This window comes from Barbus barbus (genome assembly GCF_936440315.1).
Source record: "Barbus barbus genome assembly, chromosome: 28".
Classification (NCBI taxonomy): domain Eukaryota; kingdom Metazoa; phylum Chordata; class Actinopteri; order Cypriniformes; family Cyprinidae; genus Barbus; species Barbus barbus.
In genome coordinates this window covers 26,266,998-26,276,521 of record NC_136756.1, presented here as the reverse complement: position 1 = coordinate 26,276,521, position 9,524 = coordinate 26,266,998, and the positions used below count along the sequence as shown (strand labels likewise).

The window sequence follows — 9,524 nt, the reverse complement described above, 5'->3', positions numbered from 1 at the left end:
AGGGAAAACCTATGTGCCCCGCTCCCAACGCCTCACCCTTCTGGGCTCAGCTCACGAAGTACCGGGCTCTGGACACCCAGGCAGCCAGCGAACCCTTTCACTTCTCCAAGCTTGGTTCTGGTGGCCCGGTATGGCCAGGGACGTCATCAGGTACGTCCGAGGATGCTCAGTCTGTGCCATTTCCCAATCTCCCCGTCATCTCCCCGCAGGCAAGCTGGTTCCCCTGCCCGTTCCTCAGAGACCCTGGTCTCACATCGGTGTGAATTTCGTCATCGACCTCCCGGAGTCGGAAGGTCACTTGCGTCCTGGTCGTCGTAGATCGGTTCTCCAAAGCCTGCAAGCTCATCCCCCTCAAGGGCCTACCCACGGCTTTGGAGGCCGCCGAATGCTTCTTCCACCATGTGTTTCGCAACTACGGCCTGCCAGAGGATATAGTGTCAGACCGAGGCCCTCAGTTCGTGTCCCGGGTCTGGAGATCCTCCTTCCGCCTCCTCGGGGTCACCGTCAGTTTGTCTTTGGGCTACCATCCCCAAACCAACGGCCAGACTGAGCGTAAGATCCAGGAACTCGGACGCTACCTCCGGTCATACCCCAGACCCATGTGAACTACGTCACCTATGAGCTCCAGCTCCCCCCCCAGGTACCGCATCCACCCTACATTCCACGTCTCCCTTCTCAAACCCTTTTCCCCTCTGCCACAGGACCCACGGAACCGGTCGCACCCCCTCCTCCAGAGATGATCGACGGAGCAGAGGTCTACCGAGTCCACAACATCCTGGACTCGCGGCAACGGGGGGCCCGGCTCGAGTACCTGGTGGACTGGGAGGGGTACAGCCCAGAGGAAAGATCCTGGGTGGCCAGGGACGATATCCTCGACCCCTTACTCCTGGAGGAATTCCATCAGAGCCATCCCAATCGTCCCGCACCCAGAGGCCGAGGCCGCCCTCGTCGCCGCAGTAGGGCGTCAGGAGCCGCCCCTGGAGGGGGGGGTAATGTCAAAGAATCACAGGCACCTGCACCCTCGTTACCCAGATCACAGTCACCTGAGTTCTGATTCCCTGCACCTGTCACCGCCTAATCACCAGCACTATATCTACTCGCTGCCAGCACTCCATCCTCGTCCAGTCTACCGTTCACAACCGAACCTAAACCAGACCCCTAACCTTGTGTTTACTCCCCTGCAGTACTCTGACGATCTCCACCGCTCCTGTTCTCCACCACTCCAAGGACCCACCTACCTGCACCACAGGTCCTTCCCTCCTGGATCCAGCCCCGCTCCTTGACACAGTCTCTCTCCCTGTTATATTCCAATAAACCTTGTACTGATCCAACTCCTCCGTGTCTCTAGTCCCGTTCGTGACACATAGTAAGTACATGTAGTTAATTAATATTACTCAGCACTTAAATGTATAATTACACTGTAACAAGGACACCTTCAAAAAAAAAATTATCTTATAGTCTCTTATGCTCACTAAGGCTGCATTTATTTGATCATAAATACAGTAAAAGCAGAAAAATTGTTAAATGCTGTTACTATTTAAAATAGTTGTTTTATAATCGAATATCTTTTAAAATGTAATTTATTGCCATGATGAAAAAGCTGCTCTCAGCATCATTAATCCAGTCTTCAGTGTCAGCATATTAGAATGATCAGAAATCATTCTAATATGCTGATTAGCTGCTCAAGAAACATTTCTTATTATATTAGTCTTATTATTACAATTATGTTGAAAACAGTGGTGCCGTTTCATATTTTGTGGATACATCTGTTTCAATTCAAAAGAACAGCATTTATCTGAAATAGAAATCTTTAACATTATAAATGTCTTCACTGTTACTATTGATCAATTTAATGCAACTGACCCCAAATGTTTGAACGGTAGTGTATGATATCTGGCAATTTGTTGTTTGGTGCTCTGAGGAGTGATAGCAGTAAACGACATGACCAAACCTGTTCTGGTACATCCATTACCATATAAAGCTGAGCCTAACTGAATAAAAACAAAACCAGTTCATTTACACCGGCGTGAAACGATAAGGTTAATGGTTGTTGAGGAAAAAGGAAGAATCGTTTTTTTTCCATTCTCATTTTACAATTCCTCTGAAGTGGAGTAACTAAAACAGCTTGAGATGATATCAAGTCAAATATGCTACTCTAGAAATGTGTACTGTAATTTATAGCATGTAAATTGAAACGGAAATATACACAAATACAGTTAGACATGCCGTTTGAATGTCTTACATAAGCAAAACTGAAACATTATATAACCTATTCCTATATACCAGAGCATTATAAAAAATTAATCTGAATATTTAAAATCTTTTTTCATCAACAGATGACAAATATTTTTTTCATTTTTTGTTATAATCATGACTTAGTATGTCACAATTTTGAATTTATCAAAAAATCTTTATTAGAAATTTAAACACCTATCACAAAAAAGTATTTGAAAGTTTACTAAACGTATACTCAACAAAACGGAAACATAATATAACCTGTATAATAGAGCATTATAAGAAATAATTTGCACATTTTTTTTTTTTCATCCTCAAGAAACGACAAATCATGCTTTGGTAAATCATAATGACAAAAAGTCATATTTAGGACAAATGTTTCGACTTTTTCTCATAATTAGGACTTTTAATGAAATTATTTTGCCTTTTTGTCCCATAATTGATTATTTCTTGAAAACATTTTATCCAATTTAAACACATCACAGAAAAATAAAGCTAGACATCTTCACTACAAGAATATTCAGCAAAACTGAAACATCATATAGACTATTCTTGTATAACAGAGCTTTATAACAATTTAAACATCTTACTACTTTTTTCCATTGTCCTTAAATTAAATAAATGTGTATGACTTAATGGGCCACTTCCTGGTAAAGTAAAAAGCCCTACATTTCTGCTCATACCACTGTCATAAACAGCTCCGCGCATGTCTCTGGATCAGACTTGGGTCCACCACGCTCTCGTGTAAAGGTCGATCCACTGTGAATTCATAAGGGGGCTGCATGCGCTGTCTGGAGTGCTTTCCTCCATACTGAGGGATGGGCAGCTCTGAGTGATGAGCCGGGAGAGGGTCTGTGAAGAAATACGGATGGAGCAAAGCCTGAGGAGAGAGACAGGGCATTATGAGTATTATTCGATGTACATGACTGAATGAACCTGTACAGAACTTCAAATGTGCACCTGTCTAGCACTGATCCTCTGTTTGGACGGATAGACGAGGAACTTCTTCAGCAGGTCCACAGCTTGCGGTGACGTGTCAGGCACGATCTCCTCCAAAGGAATGGGGGGGTTTTCTTTAAACGTGATCTTATTGTAGTCTGGTAGTTCTGTTATTTCCTAGATTGGATCATCATAGAAAAAACATTCACACGCAGTCCACCCATTGTGTGTCATGTTGTTGTAAACAACTGGTCTCAAACTCAATTCCTGGAGGGCCACACAGTTTAGTAAATAGTTGCACAGTTTAGCTCCAACCCTAATCAAACACACCTGATCCAGCTAATCAAGGTCTTTACAATTACTAGAAACTACCAAGCAAGTGTGATTTAGAGCTGGCTAGAGCTAAACTCTGCAGAGCTGTGGCCCTGCAGGAATTGAGTTTGAGGCCACTGTTGTAAACTGTAATGATTAACAGGCATAGCGAATGTAAATGAGAGCTCACTGGCCAAACTTTCTGGTTGGGAGTTCCCAGCACTCGTAACACACAGCACAACTGCTCAATGTCATTCTCTCCTGGGAAAAGTGGAGAGTTATTCAACAGCTCCCCAAAAATACAGCCCACTGCCCTGAAACAAGCCAGAAGAGACACACAGACACCTGCTGAGTGTGGAATAGGCACTGCTGCCATCTAGTGGACACTTGAGGAAAGACAAAATTCACAAAAACTACTCCAACACCCAATTCCAGAGAAGTGCAACAAAATCAAGAATCTGTGATTTGTTCATTCTCTTTAACTTTTTTTTACAAATAACAGATTTCCAAAGTTTTCACTGACCAACGTAAATGTATATTGTAAATATGCACAAATTTAGATTTTGATGGCTGCAACACACTCCAAAAAAGTTGGGACAGAGGCACGTTTAACACTGCGTCCTTTTAATTGCAGTGTTTAATTGTTTAGGAATTGAGGATACTAATTGCTAAAAGTTCTGCAAGCTACATTTTTGTTCAATTTCGCTTGAGACAAGACTTCAGAAGCTCAGCAGTCTGTGATTGTTGTTGTCTGATTCTCCTTTTCATACATTTTCAATAGGAGACAGAGCTGGACTGCAGGTATGCCAGTCTAACACATTCACTCTGTCTGAATGTGAGAGCTGGCATTGTCTTGATCTACTAACCAAAGACTTCCCATGTAAGACATCATCTTGATGGCAGTATACGTCTCTGTACAACCTCAGTATATGCCTCCATGACAATGGTACCTTCGCACATACTTCAGTCACCCATGCTGTTTGCTCTGCTGCACCCCCATACCAAGACAGACATTTGCTTTTGCTTCTGTCGCTGATGAAATCTGGATGGTCCCTTTGGTCTGTGGGACTGAGAACTCCAAATCCATTTTTTCCGGAAACAAGTTGAAATGAGGACTCATCTGTGTACAGCACACATTTTCACAGTCTTTTTGACTATCTGAGATGAGCTCTGGCCCAGAGAATCTGGCAGCATCGCTGCATAGAACTGATGTATAGCTTTCTCCTAGAGGAGTAAATATTCAAGTTGCATTTCTTGATGCAGCAGCAGACCGTGGTAATTGATCGTAGTTTTCTGAAGTACTCCTGAGCCCATGTGGCTATATTTAACACCGCAGCATGACGGTTTCTTATGCAATGCCATCTGAGGGCTCAAAGGTCAAGCACATTCAACTGAGGTTTCCTGCCTTGCCCTACATGCACTGTCATTTCTCTGGATTCCCTGAATCTTTTCACAATATTTTGTATGGTACTTGGTGAAAGACCTCAATTCTTTGCAATTTTGCATTACGCAATGTAATTTTTGATTTCTTTGACGCTTCTCTCGTGAAATTTGGCACAAAGTGATCCAGCTTTGCTTGCAAAGACTGAGATGCTCCTTTTATACCCAAACATGATAACCTATTATCAACTCACCTGCTTACTCTGAACTGTTTCAAAACAGTTAATAACCTTTTCATGGATATTCTACAACCTTTTCACTTTTATTTTGCCTCTGTCCCAACTTTTTTGGAATGTGTTGCAGCCCGCAAAAATAAAATTTGTTCATATTTACAAAATACATTTACGTTGGACAATGAAAACTTTGGAAATCTTTTTTCAAAGAGAATGAACAAATCACAGATTCTTGATTTTATTTTATGTTTTATTGCATTTCTCTGGAATTGGGGTTGTAGTAAGTTATCTAAATATTTGCCTTAATGCTCATTTGAATACCATTTTTACTCATAATACTATGAAATCTGACACAATTTAGTTTGATTTATTTTTTTGGTACAATTCATCTCAATTAATTTCCAAAAAAATCGAAAACATACAAAAATGTAAACTATACATTTAAAGACTTTTTAAATTTAACACATTGATTATTCTTAGAGTGATTATAATTAATTGTAAAAATGGATAGAAATAGACAAAATTGATAGTTAATTTATAGTAATCACTGAAATATTACATTAAAAAGTTGGTGACTGGAAAAAATTATTCCACAATTTCTTACCAGAGATCAACTCCTTCATCATATTTCCGGGCACCATACAAAAGTTCTGGCGCTCTGTACCATCTGAAACACAGCACAACTAATATTTTTAGTCATATGTCACCATGGAGCACAAAACCAGTCATATTGTTTTTTTTTATTAGAAAAATCAATAATTTTGACCCATACAATGTATTTTTGGCTATAGCTACAAATATACCCCAGCGACTTATGACTGGTTTTGTGCTCCAGGGTCACATATGATCTATGTTGTAGCAGAAAATCACTGCTAGGACCAATGAAGCTCAATGCTTGCTTGACAGAAGCTCTAGTAAATGATCACCTGGTGGCCACCTGGTGACTGTACAGACGATCTCCTTCATTGGAAAAGAGCCTGGCCAGACCGAAGTCAGCGATCTTCAGGTGACCCGTTGAGCTGATTAGAAGATTCGCAGGCTTCAGATCCTACACACAAAAGCACGTGAAGCACATATATAGGACAGATCACAGCGAGGGACAAATGTAATGGCATCAGGAGCACAGTCTCACCCGGTGCATGATGGAGTTCTCGTGGCAGAAAGCCACTCCTTTCAGCAGCATCAACATGTAACCTTTGACCTGGGATGCGGTGAGAGGACGCTGGGAATTCCGAATGACTTCCGACAGATCTGACAACATGTACTCAAACACCAGCACAAAGCCTGTGCCGTGAGGGAAGACGTCTTTCAGCTTCACCACCTAAAGAGATAATCAAAATATCAACCAAATAATCAGATCAAATAATGAAAATATAAATAATGTCTGTGTGGATTCCCAGTTATTCAAATAACCCATTTCTGCCACAAAAAATCATGCTTTGGTAAAACAAAATGGCACAATTGTTACAAAAAGTTATGACATAAAAAGTCATAACTGTGACAAAAATTTGACTTTTTGTTATAGTTATGACTTTTTATAATTCATCCTTCTGTTATAGTTTTGACTTTCATCTTATATGAATTTTTGTCAGTATGACAAAATGACATCTCATAATTATGACTTAGTATGTCACAGTTTCATCTTTTTTCAGTGACTTTTCATCATTTCACCTTAGTATGTTGTATTTTTAATCTCATAAATCAGAACTTTTTTCTTATAATTGACTGTCATGACTTGATATGACATAATTTTGACTTTTCATCTCATACATATTACATTTTTATGTCATAATTATTGCCATGGTATGTCGCAGTTAAGGCTGATAATTCTTATGTTATAAAATTGACTTTCATCTCATAAAATGCCTTATGTTATAATTATGATACATCTACCTAAATTTAGACATGTCTCAAATATCTCATAAAAAAACACCTCATAAATGACAGTCATGATTTTAACTTTTTATCTCCTAATTATGTAAAATTCAACTGATTATAATTTTATAATTTAAAAAAAGTTACACTTTTTTTAAATTCTTGTCATCATTTTTTTACTTTTATATACCTGTAATAATCTAATAATCTGTCATAAATCATAACTATCATCTCATAAATGACTGTCATGACTTAGTATGTCAATTTAAATTTATGACACACTTTTTATGTAATAACTTTGACTTTTATCTCATAATCATGACTTGGTATGTCATAAACCTTTTGCCATAATTTTCACTTTTGATCTCCAAATTATGACGTAGTATGTCATCATTTCCACTGTTATGTGCTAATTATGTTTTTCCAAAATAGTTTTATTATGTGAAGCAAATGGGCTTCTCTATTCCTAGAATGTGAGTTGGATAGATATAGAGCTACTTCAAGTTGTAAACAAAAGAGTTTATCTTGACATTACTAAACAAAACTTTGTAAATCTTCAGTGGCCAGTATAGCACAGTATATCTCAGTATATCACAGTATAGCACAGTATAGCTCAGTATAGCTCGGTATATCACAGTATAGCACAGTATAGCTCAGTATAGCTCAGTATAGCACAGTATAGCTCAGTATATCACAGTATAGCTCAGTATATCACAGTATAGCTCAGTATATCACAGTATATCTCAGTATAGCTCAGTATAGCTCGGTATATCACAGTATAGCTCGGTATAGCTCAGTATAGCTCAGTATAGCACAGTATAGCTCAGTATAGCTCGGTATATCACAGTATAGCTCGGTATAGCTCAGTATATCACAGTATAGCACAGTATAGCTCAGTATAGCTCGGTATATCACAGTATAGCACAGTATAGCACAGTATAGCACAGTATAGCACAGTATAGCACAGTATAGCTCAGTATAGCTCGGTATATCTCAGTATATCACAGTATAGCTCAGTATATCACAGTATAGCACAGTATAGCTCAGTATAGCTCAGTATAGCTCGGTATAGCTCGGTATATCACAGTATAGCTCGGTATAGCTCAGTATAGCTCAGTATAGCACAGTATAGCTCAGTATAGCTCGGTATATCACAGTATAGCTCGGTATATCACAGTATATCTCAGTATATCACAGTATATCACAGTATAGCTCGGTATATCTCAGTATAGCACAGTATAGCTCAGTATAGCTCGGTATATCACAGATTAGCTTGGTATAGCTCAGTATAGCACAGTATAGCACAGTATAGCTCAGTATAGCTCGGTATATCACAGTATAGCTCGGTATATCTCAGTATATCACAGTATAGCTCAGTATATCACAGTATAGCTCGGTATATCTCAGTATAGCTCGGTATATCTCAGTATATCACAGTATAGCTCAGTATATCACAGTATAGCTCAGTATATCACAGTATAGCTCGGTATAGCTCGGTATATCTCAGTATATCTCAGTATATCACAGTATAGCTCGGTATATCTCAGTATAGCTCGGTATATCTCAGTATATCACAGTATAGCTCAGTATATCACAGTATAGCTCGGTATAGCTCGGTATATCTCAGTATATCTCACACATTGGTTGTCCTCGATCTCTTGCAGGGCTTTGATTTCTCGAAGGGCCTGGTTTGGAATTCCATCTTCGAGTTTCCGCAGAGCTACTTTTTTCAAAGCCACCGTCTCTCCTGTCTGAAAATAAAAAGATAACGCAGTGTACAGCTTTTGTAAGCTTCTGTCATTAACACAGGATTAATATAGATAAACCGAGAACAGTCCAGTCTTACCTCGATGTGTTTGGCTTTGAAAACAATTCCGTGAGCTCCTTCCCCGATCCTGCCCAGAATACTGTACTGATCCATTCCACGACTACACAGCTAGCGAAGCAGAAATATGTTTTTGATTCCCGTTCACGCACTGGCAAGTATTCACCAAAGAAACTGTGCAAAACAGAACAAAATAAAAACAACTGCTAGCAGGAATATAGTTTCGAAGAGATCATCTGTGGCAAAGATCCGGTGATGCTCCGCTGAGGCGAATAGCAGTTGCCATGGAGATCGTCTCTGGACGGCAAGCGAATGAAGACAAAATTTGTTTTAAAACGACCACGTACTGATTTCCTCTAGCTAACTATATAAATACAAACGGAAAATATTTTTTTCTAACAAAAAAATACTTTAATATATTATTAGTGTAATTTGTTTAGATTTCTTAATGGCTCTGGTATAAACACGGATTTGTCAGGTGGCACCTGTTACTTTTCTCAGCGCTGGTCTGGACGGACCAATCATAATCGATTGCGCTTACTGTAAATTATTTTTTATTTTTAATGATTTTGAAGCGAATAAATGCCTCTAGGCTTATGCTATCAACACAGGAGTAAAATAATTTTACCTTGGATATCCTAAGTTTTTATCCCCCCATATGCATAATAGTTAACACCTATGAGCCAAATAACATTAAGCAATCATTTGTTAATGACAGTAGAATT

General features: G+C 39.3%; 1 protein-coding gene across 1 annotated transcript; it reads right to left on the bottom strand.

The window, feature by feature from the left end:
- Positions 1-2,364: 2,364 nt before the first annotated feature.
- cdk20 (cyclin dependent kinase 20) lies at positions 2,365-9,113 on the bottom strand. Its single transcript, XM_079382192.1, has 8 exons — positions 8,821-9,113; positions 8,612-8,725; positions 6,232-6,420; positions 6,026-6,147; positions 5,704-5,766; positions 3,677-3,800; positions 3,196-3,351; positions 2,365-3,115 (listed from the first exon to the last, which is right to left on the bottom strand). Exons 1-8 carry the CDS (start codon positions 8,893-8,895, stop codon positions 2,924-2,926), a joined length of 1,035 nt encoding a protein of 344 aa, XP_079238318.1. The 5' UTR covers positions 8,896-9,113; the 3' UTR covers positions 2,365-2,923.
- Between the last annotated feature and the right edge of the window lie 411 nt (positions 9,114-9,524).

What these genes read in the sequence shown, in the direction of transcription:
- cdk20 (XM_079382192.1), bottom strand. Translation starts at nt 8,895, where the DNA reads ATGGATCAGTACAGTATTCTGGGCAGGATCGGGGAAGGAGCTCACGGA. An exon ending in TCAAAGCCAAACACATCGAG is followed by an intron (nt 8,726 to 8,820) that starts GTAAGACTGGAC and finishes TTTTATTTTCAG; the next exon opens with ACAGGAGAGACGGTGGCTTT. An exon ending in AGTCACCAGGTGGCCACCAG is followed by an intron (nt 5,767 to 6,025) that starts GTGATCATTTAC and finishes GCTGTGTTTCAG; the next exon opens with ATGGTACAGAGCGCCAGAAC.